At 38.5% G+C, this 24,372-nt stretch overlaps 1 protein-coding gene across 1 annotated transcript; it reads right to left on the bottom strand.

Annotated features, from left to right (window-relative positions):
* Positions 1-5,395: 5,395 nt before the first annotated feature.
* Positions 5,396-24,301, bottom strand: LOC141430315 (RAB11-binding protein RELCH-like). The gene is given in 17 exon segments (XM_074090964.1): positions 5,396-6,558; positions 7,805-7,842; positions 7,844-7,935; positions 9,662-9,873; positions 10,674-10,830; positions 11,393-11,511; positions 11,642-11,926; positions 12,430-12,781; positions 12,904-13,275; positions 13,860-14,025; positions 16,743-16,905; positions 17,746-17,946; positions 18,439-18,752; positions 19,119-19,340; positions 23,140-23,300; positions 23,574-23,744; positions 23,828-24,301. Coding segments are annotated over 17 exon segments (3,474 nt in total). The 5' UTR covers positions 24,057-24,301; the 3' UTR covers positions 5,396-6,338.
* Positions 24,302-24,372: the final 71 nt, after the last annotated feature.

Genomic DNA, 24,372 nt, shown 5'->3' with positions numbered 1-24,372 from the left:
TTATATAATTTTATATATATATTGATACTTTTGTACAATCAATAGTGAGTGACCTATATATTATATTTCTATACTATCGGTTAGCATAAGCAAGATTGCAAGATATAAAGGTGAGTGGCAGAATAGCATTTTGTATCCAGTTACCCAGTGTTATTTTTTAACGAATTTGTATCATGGGTGTTCAGCTATTTATAAAAAACAAATTATTAAAATAGGCAAGTAATATGTGTTGGATGCAACCGATACTCTTGAAACAACGGTAACAATTGATTATTCAAAACTTTCTAAGCATCGATAGATTATGTAATATTGAAAAGCAATACTATCGATAGTATCAATAGTTCATTCGTCGTCAAGACCGATATTGTCATGTATATGCTATTTTTTATTTATGTTATTTCAAACACAATACTTGTATTGTTTTTTTGAATAAATATATGAATATGAATATTATATTATGGTATTGTTGATTACCGATAGTGTTGCACGAAATGACATATAACACTATCGATGGTGGACTATCGATTGGCAACACTAATCTCTGCAGGGCTACTACGAAACTCGATGTTCGTATCGTACCGTCCCTCTCGCTCTCGTATTAAATAGTATAAGTGTCAGAAGGACCGCACGACACGAACTTCGAGTTTCGTAGTAGCCCTGCTGCTGATCGTGTCGAGTGCAAAACCCTCTAACGCTTTTAAGGTTTCTTATAATACTTTAGAGATAATTCATGAGGTGGCGTGTCCTGGTGTGAACATTTCCACTATGATGACCTATAATCTAAAGCCTTTTATGATGTAACCATGTTGTATGTTCCTTATATTACATTTATTGGTGTTGTTATCCTGAATATAAATATATAAAATAAAATAAAATACAGTACGATTACTTGGAGTTAACACTTGACAGATGGGCGTGCCTTCAGTCAATTTTCAACTTTGACGTCATATAAATAAAGCCATTTTTAGTATACCGCTACCCACGTTTACAGATTATGTAAAAACTATTTTATTTGTATGAATTCAAAGTTGAAAATTGACTGAAGGGACGCCCATCTGTCAAGTGTTAACTCCAAGTAATCGTACTGTACGAGAGTGAGAGGAACGGTACGATATGAACTTCGATTTTCGGAGTAGGCTCTCAGATTTTACCGACATGGAAATACCTACCGATCACGGTTTTCGTGAATACGTTACTTTGAAATTGCTTTGAATCCCATGTCATCACGGAAAAGAAAAAAACTAACTGTTTTTTTCTCTTTCTGCATGTCACGAAATATCAGCTCGTTACGCATCGTACCGCGAAAACTGGATTTACCAATACCAAGCCGCGGACGGACGGACAGACAGACAGACAGACATGGCGAAACGATAAGGGTTCTGTTTTTGCCATTCTGGCTCCGGAACCCTAAAAAACATACCTTAGTTACAAAATATTTAGCAGGCCGAGAAGATAATTAAGTCTAAATACACCTTATTATGATTTGGACTTTGGACACAATCATTATTGGCATTAGCCAAACGCAGAAAACAGTTTTTTTAAATCTCGGTTTTTGTACGTGACTAAGTATTGGACAATTGGCTGGCTGTTTGGTGAATTTTCGGCCTTGGATGAAATTAATAGTAAAAAACCTGCACAAGAATAAACACTTCCCGGACATGTTTTTTTTTATTCGACTGAATGGCAAACGAGCAAGTGGGTCTCCTGATGGTAAGAGATCTCCACCGCCCATAAACATCTGCAGCTGTCTTACTCTCCACGCCGAAACAACAGTGCAAGCAAAGACTACAGTATATATTGGGAGAAGTGCAAGCACTGCTGCTTCACGGCAGGATTAGCGAGCAAGATGGTGGTAGCAATCCGGGCGGACCTTGCACAAGGTCCTACCACCTGCAAAACATGTCCGGGAAGTAATGCCACTTTACAAAAAAAAATAAATCGCATCAACGCATATAACGATGGACTTCCCAGTTGATTTTTCCAACATTAATGAGAACATTTCCGAGCAAGTTGGAGAAAAGTAACTTAATTTTGTCCTGGCGCTTCGCCGGCCGCTGCCGCGGCACACTCCTTTTGCTCGCACATGGTTGCTATTGTGTTAACACTACTATATATACCTGGTCGGAAAAAACATGACGGTATTTATTAGTTTTCGATTATCATAATATCAGTATTTATCTAGTCGGGAATATTATGGCGATATATATTCATACCGGTTTGACATTGTGTGACCGGAATTTACGTCGGTGTTATTTAGATTCGAAGTAATTCGAAACCATTTGGGCCACCATTATCGCAAAGATTTTTATTGAATTAAATTGATTGTGACGAAAAGATAGAAAACTTGTTTACGATTATTAATCGACACTAGTTTCGGAAACAAATTCTTTAAAGGGTACAAAAATATTATTGAATCACATACAAATTTGTAAAAAAATCAGTTTATTTCATTGATACTACATTTTTTATATTAAAAAATAATAATTCATATCACTCATTTGGGCTAACAATACACCTCTACAAGCATAAGTGAAGACACACCTAACTTTAAAAATATTTAATTAATCTTCATTTTGGAATTCTATTGAGATTCTTTAAATTTCATCAGTTTATTATTACTTTGGAAAATATGTTTTAAGTGCGAAAATGATAAAGGTCATTATTATTATTATGAACATTATCGCTTTTGTGATACATTTGGCCTTACCACAAAAAAGTTAAAAAAGCATCTTAATCATAGCTTAAGTGGCAGTTTTTTTATGAACTCACAATGTGTTAAGGGGCTGTTTCACCACTCTTAGACAAATTTTACGTGACAGATAAATGTGATGCCGTCTCTGTTTATTTAGACAAAACAAACTGAGACAGTATCACGCATATCAATTCACCAATGAGTGGTGAGACAGGCACTCAACCTCTTTATTACAGAGTGTAAAGGTTAAAGGAGGACACTCTCATATTGGGTAAAAGTTACTAAACTGTTTAGCTTTAAGCGGTAAATACACTTCCTACTCCCTCCAGAGGCTAGGCTAGATTATTATTATTATTCCTCTCAGTGGCGGCCTTAAGGCTTGGACCAATGTCGGTTACGATAACAGGGTTGCGGTGATTCTGCAGAACGCCAACAGTTGGGACAGAAAAACCCTTTCCGGCCGAACGCTGTTGCGGGAGTCTCACCACTAGGACACTCAAACAAATCTAAATAACTACAGGATCACAACAGCGGTCATAGCACGAAAGAAACTTGAAATAGCAAAACCGAATAAGAAAAGTAGTTACCACCATAAGCGTTTACGGCAAAATCTCCGACGCTACAGTAGCAAGAGTTTCTGAAGTAATTTTACAAATACTCACTAGCTACTGTAGCGCCGCCTAATTAAGGCCTTTGACTGATATTTCTACATACATAGAAATTCTTTTAGTAAACCTGTACACTCCATACTCTTTATAAACATAATTTAAATGGTTCTCTAAGTTTCTGTGGCAACACTGATTAGATTATAACCAATCCTTGTTTAAATATAGGTAGATTCAAAATTAAAATTGTGGCATGCGGGCCAAACGGGATCGTAACACTATTATTTTTATTGCCAGCTGAGTCGTTCTTAAAAAAAAAGTTTAAATTATTTAAGTTTCGTGAGTTAATGACTTTGGCGCATAAAGGGACAAAGTTTTTTCCTGCATCTTGTAGGCAACAACTCTCTGTTAACTCTATGTTAGGCACTTGGCTTAGAGCACATTTATAGACGAACAACAATTGTAAAGTAGATAAAAAGGGTAAATTATACTTAAAATTAATCCCAAATGTTTAAAACAAAACAATAACAGTAACACTAGCCGAAAAGTAAGTACACAACGCCAATAAACATTTACTTAATATTACATATTAATTATAAAGAAAATCATTTTTATTATTATTCATTTCATTGCACAGAAATATCTGTTTGGACATATTGCAGAGCTTGAACGTTTGTTTCTACTCCTATCGCACGATTTGTACTATTCTAAATTAAAAAGAAATGTCAGCTACAGTTTAAGTTAATTACAAATCAATAAAGTTTAAACAGTGTCTAGATCTAAAGTAAAAACATTCAAAATAAGTCTCTCAAAGTTGGAAAACAAATTCACCGATGGAATGCCTATACATTAATGATACCTGTTGATTTTCTTCTAGATCAAATAAAGTAAATACTTAGTAAAATCAATTTATCAAAAAGAGCAATTCCGATTTCTTAAAATTAAACAAGAAAATCCGAGGTCGTGTTGTCTAACAAGCTGACGTTTCATAAATATCAAGATTATATTTGTCGTCCTTTTTTGAATTGGAAGAAAATACGAAAATAATACTTTTGGAAGACCGTGAAACACCCGTGAAATAACAAGATAGAGTATTCACAAAGACAATGTGTTACAAAATAGTTGTTGCAGTAGTTTATTAGTAAAAGTTGGTTTTCAACATATTTTGGCAACATATTTTCGTAAGACTTAATAGAGAAAATTTAACATTAAATGATGGCATCGTAGTGATTACGAGTCAAATTGCATTAAGAATAAATGTGAATACAGACAGATAACAACAATGAGATATCAGTAGAGGAGACAGTTATGCTATATTATGTAACTTAATGACACATATTATGTGTTAACATTGGGTGACACTCTTTACCGGCCCGGATAGTACCGACATGGAAATACCGACCCTGTTTTTCATGTACACGCCCATAGATAGATACTGACATTGAGCTTCTATGGGCGTGTACATGAAAAACAGGGTCGGTATTTCCATGTCGCTATTATCCGGACCGGTAAAGTGTGTCACCCTTAAAACTGATGAGAAGTAAAACTTAAACAACAAGAATATAGCTGGGGCCGGGAGTTGAATCCAGTTCTTTATCATTCATCAAGATACCATTCATCAAGGTTGCAGACATGTACTTGCATATGCCTCGGACATGGCATATTTTGTATTTAGTGTAGTAAATATATGAAATGTTTATTATTAATTTTTATCGATTATATTAAATTATTTGTTATGACATTAGACAATATTTGAAAATTTTATATCCTTTCTTGACACTTGATAACATGCCTTGGACACATATTTTTTTGTTTTTTATATTGCATGTAATAAATAAATGAAATATTTGTACGCCATGTTATGGTAAAATAAGGAAATGAACTGCTGACTGAAATGTAACACCTATATTTAGACCCTTGTTTATTCAAATAAATATATTGATTGATTGATATATGGCTCTTGACGGCAGATATTTCCATAAGGCATGTGAAATTTTGTTGTATATGCCAACGAACGATCCGCTTGGTGTATTGGTGAAGCACGCGTAACAGAAGATGAGGAACTGGGTTCGATTCCCAGCCTTCTCCTGGTTTTTCAAAGTGTTCTAGTTTCGGTATAATTTTCAAAAAGATCTAACGGCAAATCCGTAATATAAATACAAAAATCGGAAAGTAAAACATTTGAGTTGATAGTGAATACTATAAAAATTACGTAAGAGTAACGTCGCTATGAGGTTTAAATAAGTAATAGTTAAATAAGTAAGGTTTTAAGTAAGTAATTTTAATGGGAAAATCATCATTATTGTTAAGGGGTCATCCGCCTGACCCCTCCCCCCGACTAAACTTACGTAATGAGGGCTATCGTTTTTTTGTCTTTCTAGATGGCGCCAGTGTTGCGTGAGGTTTTAAGTGTGGCTTTCAAAGTCTGTTATTACGGGCGTGAAAACAAAGTTTAGATTAAAATCATATTGAATACACCTTAAAACCGTACCATAAAAATATCGAGCAACCACAGTGTTGCGTAGTCCCGTTTTGTTCGGAAAGAAAGGGAGGACAAAAGTTTCCGAAAGACAAAACTGTCTCCAAACACAGACATTCATTGCCCCGTAACGCATAATTGCCATAATTAATTTCAGGTAATGCAAAATATTCACAAAATTATTCCAATTCTAAATAAACCCGCATAGCTCACCCAAAACTATGAGATTTGACATTTCGGAGACCTCACGCTACACTAGCGCCTCTAGCGGCGAATTCATACGCGATAGCCCTCATTGATGACCCCTAGGTATACTATCCATCCATCAAAATATTCCGTTAAAGTTATTTGAATGAGTATCACTAAAATGATTTGTGGCTTTGAGGGTTTGAATATCTGAGGCTTTATTGTATAACGCACCCAAATAACCCCCATATTTTTTACCCGACAACATGAACCCCGCCCCCTGTGTGTGTCCCCTGGACCCCTGGGGTCTACCTGGACCACTTTGGGAAATTAGACGTTAGACAATACGGCTTCTGGTTGAGTGTAGTATAGTACGTTACGTTTTCTTCTTGAAAATGTTGGGTAAGTTTACATTGGCTTTGTTTTGGAGCATGAGCGAGACACGGCGTCCGACAGCTTGCGCAGCGAGCAAGTTGGACGCTCGCGGGGGCTCCCTCGCCGGCTCGGCCGCGGCCCCGCCCGAGTTGTGCAGTAGTACTTCTACCGCCGGCCTGTATTGGGCGAAGGCAGGCGCTTGCACGATCTCTTCTAACTTTCTGTGGGGAAGAGCATGGCGCTAGGTAAGTATAGAAATCATCTTACGGTTTTAGGGTCGTCTGTCTGTACTTGTACTTTCACATTCAAATCGTAACTTTAAATATTTTTTTGCACTGTTAGAGCTCATTACCTAAGTACCTATGCGACTGTTCATAATTAGGCATTAAAACACGAGTGAGGTTTTATACAACGAGCGACAGTGAGTATCATCAGTATCATGAGTATTTTATTATGTATCAGTCACATAAATAATAATTAACGTATATGTACTTACTAGCACAATAATAAGACATTGTAACTATCAAACTATGGATAACTAGAGTTTACTTGCGGCTTCGCACGCGTAAACTATATTCGATCTGGTAGTTACAACTGAAATTCTGGGAATTCCCAAAATTTATATCATGGTCTTCATTGATGTTGTGTTAAGAACAGCTGTCCAAAATTTCAAGACCCTAAACCCAGCGGTTGAAATTTCAAGATTTTATCCCTATCCCGAGGGAATATCGGAATAAAAACTAGCCTATGTGTTATTCCTAGGGATGGGCCGAATATTCGTTTTATATTCGGTATTCGGCATATTCGGCAGGTTTACCGAATATTGTAGTGGTACTCAAACTTTTTACTGTATTGAGCCATGTATGAGTTGGTGTTAAGTTAAATGTGTTATTTTTATGAGGTACAGTGAGGCTTTATGTTATGTTAAAATAAACTCATTAAAAGAGACTTTTGAAATAAATAATAACCAAAACAAACGCACGTGTTGAAGTTTTACTATTTACTAGATGATGCAAGAACAACATCGGGTACAGCGACCAGCGAGGGTAGCGGGCGGAAGGGTTAGACTTCCATCCGCGCGCTTTGCGGCAAGAAGTTTAGACTTGTATTGTTACGTAAAGGAATCAATTATGTCAATTCAATGTCAATCAATTATGTCGAATATTCGTATTCGGTGACAACCATGTTCGGCCCATCTCTAGTTATTCCAGACGTCCAGCTACCTACATACCAAATTTCATCCAAATGCGTCCAGCCGTTTTAGCGTGAAGGAGTAACAAACATACACACACACACGCACTCACGCACGCACGCACGCACGCACACACGCACGCACGCACACACACACACACACACACACACACACACACACACACACACACACCTTCGCATTTATAATATAAGTAGGAGTAGGATAATCTGATAAAGACATTATTATAATTGGTGAGGGGTGTGTGTGGTACTGACCTGAGCGCGGGCAGCAGGGCGGGGTGCGCCCGCGCGTGTGTGCGCGGCCAGCTGCAGGCCGGGCGTGAGCGCCGCCACGCACTCGGGCGCCGCGCCGCCGCGCCCGCACAGCGCGCACAGCAGCGACACCGCTGGGAAAACAAACATCCTTCAAAAATGAAATCCAACATAAAAATGTTGTGTGTAAATAATCGGTCCTTCACTCGTCCGAACAAACTACCTACTTTCAGAAGTTCAGTTATCCAATTAACACCTTCTGTAAGTAGGTAATAGTCGGTATGCCTACTCTGTTCCAACGACAGGCGAAAAAACTTACTTGGACAACCTTTCGCATGTATCTCTCAATTTCATTCTAAAACATGATACAACAAGTTTTATTGTCTTGAGTGACCACTATCAGCCCAAACTTTGAAAATTTGTACTAAGAGCAAATCATAAACAAGTGCATCGGACACTAACCTAACCAACAAAAATTGGAAAACCCCCGACATGGTCACTTCAAAGATCAATATCTCAAATTTTGATAAAACATGTCTAAGAACCATCGCTAGAAACCCTGCTTTAAACTTTAATAAAAAAAACGCATTCAAATCGGTTCACCCGTTTAAGAGCTACGGTGCCACAGAAAGACACAGACACACAACTTTCAATATTATAACACCCCTCTTTTTGCGTCGGGGGTTATAAAAGGCGGGTGGTAGGCACAGTCCCTCCATTGATATCAGCCACAGCGGAGCGTGCAAAAATATCTGGGGCTAAGTATACTACAAAGTGTAAAATTCAAACTTCGTATCTTGCCGTCCCGCTCGTGTTGTGCTGTGACGCATCAGAACGGTACCGGTTTCATACATGGTTGCGTCCACATTCAGAATCAGATTATCTGATGTAGTGTGAGCGAGAGGAGAGCATCACGACAGATCACGGCAGATAAATTTGAACCGGGGGGCTTTATATCATTTAATACGAGAGTGAGAGGGACGGTACGATGCGAACTTCGAATTTCGTAGTAGCCCCCTCCCTCTGACACGTTCTACCGGCCCGAGAACTAGAGTTTAGAGAGACTTTGACTTTGAGCAGGTCTGAGAGAATGCTAAAATGAGAACGAGTGAGGTAATTGCTGAATGACAACTGATTTATTGATAGGTATTTTAAATGTTATGCTAAAGTAAACAGCAAGCGTGTGTTGTGCAAAGGCTTGCGCAACATAGTCAAACGTGTTACAATAAACAAAGGTTATATGTACGGTTGACTGTAGAAGAGTCGTATTAGATATGTAGGTATGTTGCACGCTTTGTTATGTCAGATATTGGTCCTGGTGACTGTACCACGCTATTTATCAATTGAAGATGATAATAGTTTCCATTGGTCGATGTCAAAGTATACTATTTCAAAGGTGTGACTAAAAAGCCGATGTAGTTTTGCAGGTGGTAGGACCTTGTGCAAGGTCCGCCCGGATTGCTACCACCATCTTGCTCGCTAATTCTGCCGTGAAGCAGCAGTGCTAGCACTGTTGTGTTTCGGCGTGGAGAGCAAGACAGCCGGTGAAATTACTGGCACTTGAGGTAACCCATCTTAGGCCTCTAGGTTGGCAACGCATCTGCAATACCCCTGGTGTTGCAGATGTTTATGGGTGGTGGTGATCTCTTACCATCAGGAGATGGTGATGTTGTATCATTGCTCGTATGCCATCCAGTCGAATAATAAAAAAAAAAAAGTAGTCCAACTTAGAGACTCAAGTATCTTGTTATTCAAATATGTTTCTAGAGTAGATGGAAAAACGTTTCACCCTGCACGTCCATATCCTAAACAGGGGCTCCAATTCCTATACGCCAGCGCCACAGTAGTCAAGTAACTTACCTCTCTCCGACACGCCAGCATTCTCAGCGGTAGGCAATACAAGCAGTGCTAAGGCCTCGGCCGCACGCGCCACCTCCCGGACGGTAAGGCTGCGTCCGTCTGCTAAGAGGTCCTCCACGGGCGGCCAGCATTGAGCCTCGATCGGGGAGCCACGGATAAGGCAGGCGCGGGTCACGCTGCCCCAACAGGTTATGGCTGCTTCGCGAACCGTACTGGAATTTCGCAATAGTTTCACTAGTCAAGTTCCTGGTGCTTTATATTTATATGTGGCATATTTGTGATGTCTCTGTTTAACCGAACAACATCAACAGAAACAGCAGTTGTCAGTGTCACTGAAATTGATTTTGCTTTCTAATAGTGCCATTCACGAAGACGCGTGATTTTATCAAAATTATACGACGACATTGTAATAAGAACCACGGCACGCGTCATCGTGAATGACTTCCTATATTTAGCTCATAGTTTCACTTTAACTCGCTCACCGCCTCCTTGTACATTTTATAATGTTATAATGTTAAGTAAAAAACCGGAATCTTCAGTCACTCCATCGTCTATGTCCACTGTCACAACAAATTTGCTCCGAATCCACTACACGTAAGTAGATATTTTTATACTAAGTTGAAATTTGCGCACACTTAGGTGGACATTTATTTTTCTAAAGTTCTCCCCTTTACTCTCCTCCACTGTACTAATTTTCTGCAAGTATTCTACTGACACTGACTTGACAACTCCAAATGCCCATCAGGCTACTTACCAGTAGCGAAGCGTCTGTAGAACCCAATTCCCACTGGCTTGCAAAATAAGACAACAGGACGTTCAGGATTTGTGAAAGATGTAAGTGATTTTGCTTCGGCTTTACCATGGAAATATCTGACTCTTCGTCACTGCTACTTACGCACAAGTTAGGGGACGAAGAAGTATCGCTTGAGAAAGAGCCGGGCGCTCAAAAAGCACGGTCAGCTGCACTTATTATGATCTGACCGTTGTTCAGTAGCTTCGTCGTGTAACTTACACGTCATCATCGTGCAAGAGTGCCATGACAGCCGGCAGCAGCTGCCGCTCGACGCAACCCTCTTCCACTTCGCCCACGCTCGCCAGTTCAGTCAGCAAAGCGCAGATGTAAACCCGAATGCCCGCTCCGCTCGTGTTCTCGCAACTGCTTGCTGCGACTATAAGGCAAAATGTAACCCATTTTTACAACGAGCGAATTTAGTAGCTCGTTGAAGTGGCAATGGGCAGGCCATATAGCACGGAGAACAGATGGGCGTTGGGGCTGAAAAGTTCTTGCATGAAGATCAGCGTAGGGCGTTCACCAACGAGATGGACGGATGACATAGTTAAAGCGGTGAATGTAGGGCGCTTCCAACCACAGCAACTGAATGACTATGGGGGAGACCTACGTCCAACAGTGGACGTCCTACGGCTGGTATGATGACGATGACTCCATTTTTTGTATTTTTTGATTAGATGAAAACAAAAAAAAAACAATTCACTAGTTTACGCATTACATACCTACTTTTTTTAAATGCCATTCGGTATGAGACTCGTAGGTTAGTACCCTAATCAATAGGTATGTACTTTTTGATATAATGTCCAGAGACGAAGGAAAGATTGTATATTTATTAAGATAACATGAAGATTGAAAAGCTGTTAAACACCTGTCCTAGCCATAAAGTGAAAATGTTAAATGCTGCTGAAAAATAATGGAAATGCTATTTTTAAGTCACTTACATTCTCTTAGGTGCCGTAAGTAGGACTCTAATAGTAGCGTTCTGTGAGTCGCCGCCCATTTTAACGGAACGGAGAACATTTTAACAGGTAGCCCTCTGATGCTGCTGTATACTATCCATCTACAAAAAAAGTTCAATCGATTAATCAGCCAGCTTACACTCAAAGCCGGAGTTCAATGTCAAAGGCATCCAAGGCACGCATACCAAACTGTATCTTAAGAATTCTAAACTGAAAAAAATATATACTTACTTTTGCAAGAACTCTTCGTGTTGCGTCGCGTCACCCAATGCCGGTAATACTGTTACTAAATAAACACCAACAACCACAGTATTATCCACATTAACACTGTGAAGTTTCTCCATTTTCTGCTCCAAATCGAGTATCGTGTCCAAAAATATCGGCATTAGAATTTTCAAGGCGAATTGGACACCGAAATTGTCTATGTAACTACTAAATAGAGAGATCACGAGTTCGTATATTGTCGGGTAGTTTAACACTTTACTGCTTGTTGCCATTCCTAAAATTTGTTTTACTCTGGAAACAAAAGATATTCAATGAGCGATGAGCAGTTAGGATCTGAATTAAAAAAATCAGACATGCAACTAGTATGTATGTATGTATGTAAACTCTTTATTGCACATAAAAAAATAAAAATACAAATACACAGAGAGGAGAACAAAGGCGAGCTTATCCCTAAAAAGGGATCTCTTCCAGCTAACCTAGTAAGGAAAAAACATTTGTTATATAAGGGTAAGCGGAAAATTACGTGCGGTAAGAGACAAAACAGAAATACTCAAAAGAGATAAAATAAATACAACATTATTCACATTAAAACTACATAAAAAAAAGAAATATAACAAACAATTACAAAAGCGAAACAGTCTCATCTCAGGTGTCAGTGTCCAGCCATAACTTCTTTAAACTCTCCCTGAACTAGTCTTTCTTGTATGTTTCGAAAGTCCACATATGCAAGAGGAATTCAATTTTGAAAGTGGTAATGCATGCAAATGAGAAAGGAGGAAAATATGTCAACTTACAAGTCTATAAACCAAATCAATTCCGGCCATCTTATATCTGGCTTCTCTAAAAGTAAACTATTCATTGCTATCAACAAGCTCTTCGCATCCACGGCGTCCGTGAAATAGCACTGTAGGTCCATAAAATAATCCTGTTCGCTCTCTAACGTCACATCTTGTAACATTATCTCTGTATCACAGTTGTTTGGGGTAACATCTCTAACGGTTTGTACATTCACTACATAGGCCAGTTTGGATAAAACTAGAACCCTCATTACTTCTAAATATAATATAACACATTTTGATTCATTATCTCTGCTTGCTTTTAATAAATTTGATAGGACGCGGCTGCAAAATTCCGATGCGAATTTACCTGAAAAGAAAGTGCAACATTAATAAAACACTCCAATTTTCAAATTTTTAAACGAATTAGCTTCGTAAAATCACAACACAAAAATTACTCAATCAAATACAATTGAATACAAGTTTACATACCTGCAATTAAAGCACTTCTTGCCAACAAAGGGACGAAGATCCTAACGGCATCCTTAACATTCTTCTCTACGGGATCCTTAAGAAAACTAAACATGAGATTCTCCAGCTGTCCATATTTGTGCTCAGCTACCGGACATATTAAGCAAGCCGATTTCAATCCTATACTTCGTATTTCTGATTCGCTGGATTCGCACATGAGTATAACTAGGCTGAGTAGCAAGGATGTGCAGAGTTCTATTGGTACGTAAGGGGCTATGGCTACGCATATTTGGCTGGCGAGTATCCGTCGCTCGGTGGAGCGGGAGGCGAGGAGTTCTGCTATTGAAGATAGGACTTCGCCACTGCCGCCCCATTTCACCACGAGGCATGATGCTGCGAAACAAATATTACTGTTGAAGAACATTGTATTGCTTATACTTATATGATAGCGGAGGAGAGCGGGTTATATGATAGTAGGCTCAAGGTGGATGCAAGCCGCTTCCAACCGAAGCCACTGGAGGTGGAGGTCTATTTGGTTTTGTCCAACAGCGGAAGTCCTACGGCTGATATGATGATGGTAACGGAGGAGCAAGGTAAAAAGTTTTTGTTTAAGAAAATTTACATAAAACATTGTGATTTTTTATGATCAACATACGCCTTCTAATATCTAAGAGTGAAACACCCCAAACTGTGTATGGATCTTGGCAAAAAATGGTTAAGTAGGTAGTGATTCCAGTATTGAGGGGCAGCTATGTACCATCAGCCAAATAAATGGTCTATCAAGTTTTAAACAAGTTCCTATCAAATTAATGTCGCTAAAGTCGAACTTTCAAGTTGATAGACACAGACAGACAGTCTATTGGAATTGGCATCACATTGACATTATTGTTTTATGACATGCAAACGATTATCAACTTTAGGGTGGTAGACCACATATTTGGCTGATGGTACATAAACCTGTCTGTTTGTGTACGCACCCTCGCAGATGGCGCGCGTGTCGGCAGGGTCGGGCCGCTTGACGAGCGCGAGCAGAGCCTGCAGCGTGCGGGCGCGGCGCGCGTCCCCGTGCGGCAGGAGCGCCGCGCTGGCTGCCAGAAGCGCCGCCGCCTCGCATCGCCGCGCCACCAGCGTGTGAGGCAATATCTACGCACACATTAATGATCAAGAATAGAGTGACGAGTGGAATTGAAGAGGTGTCATTTTATTCGTAATCGTCAGATTTATGACGTGCCGCATTTGAATTTGGCTACAGCTATGTATGTTTTCTACTTTACGGCCTGTTTGAGCAACAGTTTAAGCGTGCTGTGATTAAGGTCTTATTTATTCTGATCGCATTTAACCCGTCGGACGCCTCGCGCGCCACAGTGGCGCGTAACTAACTAGTCGTGATTTGGCAAATTTTGTTACTAAGTAGTTGTTTACCCAAAAAAGTCGTTAATAAAATATTCATATTTGAAATCCATTTTACCAAAATTCATTTCAAAGAAGTTAGCAGACAAAAAGACACAATTACTTGAAAGTAGACAATAAAAACTGTCATATTTTATAATTAAAAATGGACCACAATAAAAACTGTTGCGTCAATTTGGTTCCACAAAAATGCGCCTATAATAAATTAGGTTGTGGGTGATAAAAACCCATGTTTTGTCATTGACTTTTACATGTTACCTATTGTAAAAACCTGATAAATGAAGGGCAAAAAACATAATATTTTATATTTAACAAATTATAGCAACTGATCAAGTATTTGCAACGCCAAACAAACGTAACAAGCACGTATTATTACTCTCGATGGTTAATTACACAATCTCACACGTACTCGTACATACCTATTGTTCATTATCACAATTAGTTGGTAGTACGGTAATGTTTTGTTTTCCACGAACAAAGAAATATCAACGGCGTGTTCTGATGCACAGCATATTTGCAGGTGGTAGGACCTTGTGCAAGGTCCGCCCGGATTGCTACCACCATCTTGCTTGCTAATCCTGCCGTGAAGCAGCAGTGCTTGCACTGTTGTGTTTCGGCGTGGAGAGTAAGACAGCCGGTGAAATTACTGGCACTTGAGGTATCCCATCTTAGGCCTCTAGGTTGGCAACGCATCTGCAATAGCCCTGGTGTTGTAGATGTTTATGGGCGGTGGTGATCTCTTACCATCAGGAGACCCACTTTCTCGTTTGCCATCCAGTCGAATAAAAAAACAATAAATAGACGGCCAGTGATTTTGACTAAAAAATTCAGAGGCTGTGATTTCGATCCAAGCCAAATCCTCAACGAAATATTTTCATTAAAAATTCCATATCACAAGCTTTTATTTAGTTTCACCTGTCCATTGTCATTGTCTCTGTCTGTAATCAAATCTTGCAAGTTAAATTCGACCAAGTTCCAGTGGTTGGATTGACTTGAAATTTGATATACTTATTTAAATTACGTGCGTGGCAATACAATAATCTGGTAGTGACATCCTGGTAGTCCAGCCAGGAACGTCTCCACAGGACGGAACTCTTCAACGGTTAATGGCATTGACTTGAAATTTGGTATGCAAATGTAGTTTGGATGACAATACAAGTACAGTCAACAAAAAGTACAGTCCGCATAAAACCTTGTATTAAAAATGTTTTTTTTACCAAAAACTTATTTTACTGCCTTAGCGTACTTTTCGTGACTGAGGCAGCTGCCACCAACAACGCAAATTTTAAAATGAATTTTTCATTGTAACAGGGATGAAAGGGCGCCAGATAAATGGTTCATTTCTCTATCAGCTGGTTGGTTGCGGTCGACGTTGCTTGTAGTTTAACGACAAAGTGATTTATTGAGAAAAGGTAGCATACTTCTCCAAGATACAAAAAATGTTTCCTTATAAGATAGAAAACGGAAGGCGGCCGCAGTTTTTGCATGAAAGGACAAACTGGCATCATAGAGATAGCTAAGTACCTATCCGCTGACGTCACTTAAAATCGTCACCAAGCTGTTTCAGAATAAACAAGATCTGAGTTAAGATATAAGCATACTGTATACTAGGAAACTTTAATGCACTACAAATATGAATGAATCATTAATTCCTACACAGTACTACACTACAGCTAAAACAAAGTGAAAATGTCTATAATTATCACGCTATTTGCAAGGACAGATAACTGCAAATTACTTTTGGTGTGAATGTATTTTATTCGGTTCTCTATCGTTTGCCCGAATTTCATATACCATAATGTATCGTTTTCCATAATTTTCATTTGCTATAAAGTATTTTTTTCTGAAATAGTATTTTCTTTAGAGTTGATATTAAACTAACCTAACCTACTGCAATCTATAAGATGACATTTAAAAAAATCCTGAAAACAGCACGTTCTATATGTACAATTCAGTTCATAAACTTGTAAGTAAAAATTTGATCGAAAATATCTGAACACGCTTCTACGCCGCCGTTAACAATAAACAAGTTTATGAACTCAACTGTACATTTTATGGCAAACGTTGGTATGGCAAGTGAAATTCGGGCAAGTAAAGGTATACGACTTTTTCCATTGAAATAGTACGTGTATAGTTTCCGTTTTAAGTATTTTTGCCATTTGTCAATGTTACAGTCAAAGTGAGCATAAATATCTAATACGATTCTATTTCTACGTAAGACGTGTCTCATATTTTTGCACTTTCCGCTATGGCAGATATTAATGCACATAGTGACGGTTTGAGATCGGGGTTCCCGGTGTCATGCACTTGTGACTTCTGACGATAGGCAGTTAGAAGTTTGAAAAATTTCCATAAATGTTATTCAGTAAAAAAAAACTGGAATCGCACTGCAACTACTTTCGAAATGTTATATTATCCACATTTTTTTAATGTTTTACATATACATATACCTTAGGTAAAGTGTCAGCGACCAATGTCAACAGTCCCGGCAACGTGACAGGTTTGTCATTGTTGACCAGCTCTGCTAAAAGATCATTGTTCAAAGGCTCGTTCAGACTTAGGGTCTCACTGCACCAGTTTATTATCGAGAGCTTGAGGGTGTTGGGTAAACCGCTGAAAATAATAGTTAATAAAGTTCACTCGAAACGTGTAAAAAAATCAGCTATTTTGGAAATTATCTTTTTTTACACGTCTACGGCTGAAGGAATTATTTTTAAATGTGGCGTAATACTGGTAAACCTTCAATAGATTATACCTATTATGAATTATAATGACAGTCTCTAGCCGACATATCGACAAGTTAAAAAGACAATACTGAATGCTCCTCTCATCCACTCAAAGGTTGACTGGTAGAGATCCCTTAAAGAGATAAGTTCGTTTTTGTACATATATCTCATTGTTTGTCAATTGTTTTTACTTATTTTGTACAATAAAGAGTTTACATACATACAATATTACAAAAGTGGACATGACTCGAGTTTTCCATGACATGATAAAATAAATCTGTTTGATAAGGGAATGAAAAGATGGCCACCCATTGGACCAAACCAAAGCAAAATGAAAAGTAGGTATAGTGTAACAAATAGCTACTATGACAAGTGTATTAGCAAATAAAAATAAAAATATGTTTATTTAAAAAAATATAACGCGCTGCAATAATTCCCACACTAGGTTTTGTCTTTTGACTTTTGGAGCAGAGATTAGAGGGGTGGAGGCAGGAGGTGTCCACTCCTGACGATCAGTGACTTGTGTCAGGCCACATACGCACTATGCGGCTAACCGCGTTGTTTTAGCGTGCCCTCCCACTTTTAAAGTATAGCTTGAGAAAGAGACGGCGCGCTTGCGGTTAGCCGTATAGGCCACGTAGCTGACGTAGCCATAGTGTGAGCATTGTTTTGTTACAGACTGAATTGAGAGACATGTTTGCACTGCATACTAAGTCTGCGGTTTTACCTGTCTATCCACATTTCCTTGTTACAATTCTCTATACTATTATATTCGTAGTGCACCCGGGTCCACTCGCCAGCGTCATTGATACTTAGCGTTTCGTCTAACGTAGTGACGCTTCCGTGCCTAGTCGGGGAACCACGAGTGCTATTGTCGCCAACTATCGCAGGGTCGTATGAACTAGTGTTCGAACCTTCTTTCCTCATTCTGTAAAAGAAAAATTAGAAAGACTTGATACAATTCTAGGATACAAATAGTTTATGGATGACATCATATCTAGGTGTCATTGTACCTAATATGATGTTATTACCGATTTTTTTTTCGAATTTTTGATATAGACTATGATATATTAGTGTTACAATGACTTCACAATATCTCTTGTGCCTAGAGATAAGGTCACTCCTTGATAGTAATACTTTTTAACGTATTCAGTGACGTGACGGCAACGGATGTATACGTTTCAGTGACTTTCACCCAGTGCTGCTGTCAATTACTGCTACAAATTGAAGGCACATGTGCTTTTGCGGCACATGAATATGTCTCGATTTTAACAACCGGTAGCGAAAGTTGTAGGGTATCTGCCATAAAGAAATGTGTAAACAAACATGAACTTTAGAGTCACAAAGCCGAAGCTTTTACTCTAACGTTATACAAGATCAAGATAATTCTGGACAGGAACATTAAAGTAAATTAACTCACATAACACTGTTTTTTTCGCTGTCAATCATTTCGAACTGCTCTGGGGTAACACTATGTGTGGAATTCTCACTTCCGTAGTGGTTTTCTGTCGCTGTACAAGTCAAGGGTCTGGTCTCCACAGGATCAACTCTTGCTTGGGACAACTTCTCTTCCGGCAATTGAAGTTCCAACACCTTACTTTCCGATCCAGGACTGGTTAAAGAGTTAAGACTAACTATAGCAGCATCATATAACTTTTGGAAATTCAACTTTTCAGTTTCTAGGGCAATTATTTTTTGTTTAAGTAGCTCTATCTCTTCAGCTTGAATAAGTACCTGTGAACAAGAGTGGGACATAACATACATTTAGGGCCTTTCGCTAGCTGGCGCGGGTGCACGGAGCGGGTGCGGGTGCGGGTACAGGTAAAATCCGTCGCACGCACTGCTCGTACTAATTTTCATTAGGCGTCCACCCGATCTGTGCAACCTGCGACAGCTAGCGTACCCGTATTGGGTAGGTATTTGAGCCAAATTGAAAATTAAATGAAGATCCATACCAGCGAATTTGACGGCGTGAAAATGTTAGGCGAACTTTTTATTCCAGTTTGATATATTTAATGGAACATTTGTGCTACTTCCATGTTTAATTTTCAAAGAGGTCAATGAACCATGTTACTTGTAAAAATGTAGGTATTTACAAACCTCATGATTCCACTCAGCATCGTTGTCAAATGATGTCTGACAACTAACACAAACATTGTCATCCGAATCAGTTTGACATTCTACTTCGCAATAACTCCAATCCATTTCTGTGGAGGCATCGGTTTTTGCAGCACTTATCCCTGTTGCATTGCCCCAGAACAGGGAAACCAGGCCAGAAGGCCGAGGCATGTTCAGACCTACATCATCCCAATCTTCAAAATCCTATGGAAGAAGAATAAACTAACTAAAATAAAATAGAAAATATGTAAGTAGCAATCCTACTTCCTAATAATATTATTATGTGCGAAATTTTGGGATTATGTATGTGTGTGCACGTTTGTTACTCCGTCGCGCTAAAACAGCTGAACGCAACGAATAAATAATAAGTTAGGAAGCGTAACTCTGAACAAATTCCACACAAAAAGTGGCCATACTTTAAACCAAAACGACTTATGATTCAAATACGAATCATTTTCGAAGTTGCAAATAGACGTGCTTGTTGATTGGTTATTCAGAAACAAAGCAGGGATTGGTTTGCGCGCGTGCTGCAATCTCAGATGCACAACAAATGGCGCGCAGAACACGGTTTTAAGCCCCGCCTACTAGGACACGCAAGGCCATTTTTCTAACGCAGTTACAATTCCTGACTTATTATTTATTCATAGGCTGAACGTCTAGAATAACATTATGTAGGCTATTTTTATCCCGATAACCCAGCCGGATCGGCATAAAATCTTGAAATTCGGCATGAATGTTTTATATTATAATGTTAATGAAATCCACAATGTAATTTTTGGGAACTCCCAAGAAAATTCAGAAAAATTCTGGAATTTCAAGTCAACTGCTGGATGTACTTAATGGTTCACGCGTGCGAAACCGCGGGTAAATACTAGTAAGTAACTTTATAAATCACTATCTTGTCTCCAAAATGTTGGATGTAAAAGGTGTTAGTATGGTTATATAGTTAGGGGTTATCTATAAATTACGTCACACATTTAGGGGGAGGAGGGTTCTAGCTAAGGGCGGCAGGGAGGGGGGCAGCTGCCCCCCTAGAGATTCTAAAAAAGTTGCCAAATGTAAAGCAACCAAACCAGTTATTGCAATCGTCGTAGATATAAGGCTCGTACCACAAGAGAAAGGCTTCATGTGCTCTCGACTTTACGTACAATTCATACTTTTCTCATTCGCCATATCAACTAGCCCCCCTCTGGGCTATCGGCTGGCGATGCCATAGGGTCAGGCGGTTTGTGACACAGGGACAGGGTCACAATATTTTTCATAGCAATATGTGTGACTGTGACAATGCGGGGAGGGGGCTAAAAATGGGCAAAATTGGTGTAACATATTTTATGGACGGTGACATCAATTTGCCATATTTTTTAATGTCCGAAACTTATTACGCATAACAGGTTTCGCATAATTTATTTACGCCGAATCTTAAGTTTGCCGAAATTTCGTTCCGAATGATTATTTACCCGAATATTATATTAGCATAATATTAACCTGGCCGAATTTTATTATGCATAATATTGTTTAGCACATATGTAATTTAGCCGAATTTTGTTAGCCCGAAGTCCTCTCCAAATCTATGTGCGAAAATAAATTAAGTACTATTTCTTGATTAGTGTAGGTAAATATAAAAACCGGCCAAGAGCGTGTCGGTCACGCTCAAAATAGGGTTCCGTAGCCGTTAAGAAAAAATTAAGTAATATTTTTCTAAGGATTTCGTATTTTATACGGAATCTTCCAAGTTTACGTATATTTTATACCTTAGGCTGCTATTTACTCTTAAACTACTAATAATTCTCAAGCAAACTTAGCCGTTATAGTTTTCCTTGTAAGTTTGATACACTTACTACCATCCTGATTTTTTTAAATTTTGTACGCCCACCGGTTTAGATTTTAGAGAGGGGGGACGCGCGACTTTAAAGTTGAATATTTCGCAAACATATCACTGAATCGAACAATCGTCTTAGAAAACCCCTAATGGTTTTAGAAGATCTATCCAACGATACCCCACACTATAGGGTTGGATGAGAAAAAAAAAATCACCCTCAATTTACGTCTATGGGAGGTACCCTAAAAAAAGATTTTTTAAATTTTTTATTGTACCATTTTGTCGGCATAGTTTACATTATATATCCGTGCAAAATTACATCTTTCTAGCACTGATAGTCCCTGAGCAAAGCCGCGGACGGACGGACAGACAGACAGACAGACATGGCGAGACTATAAGGGTTCCGTTTTTGCCATTTTGGCTCCGGAACCCTAAAAACGGTAATGATAAAACAATTATGACTCGAAAAATAGGTTATTAGTTTAAGTTAGAATTGTATTTGTAACGGAACGATCAGCCACCAGTAAAAGAGGCACGGTCATAAAAAGGGTGGAAGGGGGGGCGAAGCCCCCTACGGAGGGGGGGGGGGCTCGGGGGGGATTAAAACAAACATAATCTACCCCCCTTTTAACCTGGTTAGTTTGTTTGTTACCTTCTGTCCCTAAGATGAAAAATAGAAGCCCCGGTCATGTCCCCGCATAATAAAAATACTACCACCCACTAGTTACTAGTTTCCAGAGAAGTAGACTGGATTAGGTTAGTAAGCTTGGGTAATAAAATGTAATATTAAGATACTAATTTTATTATATACCTAGGCAAAATAACATGCGTAAGTCATTTTCTGCCTGAACAATATTCGGAATTCGCAAATTATGCGTAAAGCCCATTCGGCTTACATTGGTTATGCGTAAGAGTTCTGGGTAAACAATATTTAGCTTTGCTCTGGCTAAAACTCGACAATAAGCGTTTTCCCAGAGATAAGGCCAAGCTACATCGATTTGTCATCCTCGAAAACCCCCACATACCAAATTTCATCGAAATCGTTGCAGCCGTTTTCGAGATTATGATTATATATACCTATTGCTTGTTTAAAGGTATTAGATTGCACAACAATATTCCAATTCGTACTTTGTAATCAGAAAGAATTACAAAATTAGGACTGTAAGCAGTTTCCATAACACATTGGTCTAGTATACTTTAAACAGGTAAGGTGATAACTTGTGGAACATGCATTGATGCCTTATTTATCTGTTTTGTTCACAGTGAACCGACAAGTACATACACAGTATTTACATTACAATATTACAAAACAGCAATACCTTTTGATAATGATACTCAATACTTGTGGTTGCATTGCAATGACACCAAAAACCTATATAATGATAAGAGAATAAGTAAGTAATAACAAAGTATACACACCTATTCATTTCACAAAATTTATATAACTGGGTAGGTACCTTACCTGGATACAAACTCATACCACAAACAGAGACCATATTGCCTAACGTTCCTGACGCTTACAATCAAATGACAGTTTTTTTATGCAAAATCTGTCACTTGATTGTGATTGCGACCATCAGAAACGTTAGGCAATATGGCCTTAGGGCAAATGCCAGTAACAAATGTTCTGACAAGAGAACTACAGGGCACTATGCCTCGGAGAACTAGGGTGACTTAACAAAATTGAATGGTCTGCTAAGCTTCCTCCATGGATAGTGCTTACAGCTGATCATGCAAAAAAGGTGATACATTGCAAAAAAACATTTAGTTGTAGAAAACAGCCTGCCAACCTACACTTATATGTGTATGTGAGTGGATCAACTATTTCTTGTTGTTATTCTGTCCCGTCAGCGAGGGGACAAAAGTAGTACAGTTTAATAGAAGAAATGTTGTGTCACATAATACAAACATGCTTATTTTAGATGACCAATTATGAAAGGGGCTTAACACCCAAGTCAAATTTTTGATTTATGAACATCAAACTTTATGTAATTTATGATAGTTAGATATATAAAATTACAATAAGTCCTTTATAAAGGACTCTGGGCGTTAGGAGGTTAAAACTACCACATATATGCATGTTTGGCAAATTTCAATCCTATTAAATTACGGTTTAAAGTGAATCGACTCATATAATGCTTTAACATAATTTTTGTTTACTACAAACTATTTCTTTGAACTAACCTGATCAGGATTTTCATCAGAGAATGTGATAGATGTGAGTTTGTAATCCTGGAGCAATAGATATTCATTTATAAGGAAGTTAAGAGCTCTCCTCTCATGGGGCTTCAGTGACCGCTGGTTGAACTGGCCCTTAGCATTCTTATCTAAAGCTGATTCCCCATCTAAAAACCATTAAAATTAGTGTATCATGTGCAAGGTTTATGTAAAAATTAAAGAATTCATTCTGAACTATAAACAATGTTGTACCTAAATTTTTCACAATTTTGTTTGTTTATTTAGGTATTTTGTACAATAGTTTATATACATTCAAGTACTTTTCTCACCTGCAACCTTAACCTTACCTTTTTGTTTATAGTTCATTGATATGGACCTCCGCAAAATAACACCTAACTCAAAAAATTAATTTGTCTGATACATTTTGTAGTATAATTTACCTGCAAATTGTGTTAGATTTGCCCTTAGTGCATGAATAGTTTCTTTAGCTTTACGCAGCTCAAATTCCAATACAGCAACATCACCACCACTACCCCCACGGTCACCTCCACCATCCTCTGAGTACCGAGCAGTGTCAAGGGAATCCAAAGTTGCTTGGCTAGGTGAGCGATCTGAAAAAAACCAATGTTATTACCATATTTATTGTAAGTTAGACTTCCAATTTTACTTTGATTTCCGAAAAGTGTATACTTACGCATGGAAACAAATTCCGACGCTCTAGAAACATGTTGCTCAAAGTTTCCGGGATTTGAAAAGAATTCTCTTAACTGTGGGAGTTCTTTGCCGCTTTCCACTAGTTCAGTGTGCAGCTCTAGAGCAGTTAAAAAAAAATTATCTTTCAGCAGCTTTGTTGCAATGTCTTCGTATGCTAAATGAGGGGCAGCGGTGAAAGAACTTTCTTCGAGATCCCTATAAGGATTCATGACTTATATTTTTTCACAAAGGTAAATAGAGAGGTAAATAAAAGATGATTTTTATTTTTCCCGGATAACTCATCTCACTTTGTACTTAATATTTAGCAAAATATAATGCAGAGTTGAAAAAATACAGCTTAAAACAAACAAGTAGTAAATAGGAAATAACAAGACACACTTTTCCTCAAACGAAACGACATGAGATAGATAGATACATGCATGGGTAATATTGGGGAAACTCGCTGACAGATGAAAATCGAATGAAACGAAACGAACCATCGTTAATCAGCGCACCAGAATCACACGGAAGTCAGTTATAATGCAT

The sequence above is a fragment of the Choristoneura fumiferana genome, chromosome 8, assembly GCF_025370935.1.
Source record: "Choristoneura fumiferana chromosome 8, NRCan_CFum_1, whole genome shotgun sequence".
In the NCBI taxonomy this organism is placed as follows: domain Eukaryota; kingdom Metazoa; phylum Arthropoda; class Insecta; order Lepidoptera; family Tortricidae; genus Choristoneura; species Choristoneura fumiferana.
This window is presented reverse-complemented; position numbering and strand designations above follow the sequence as displayed.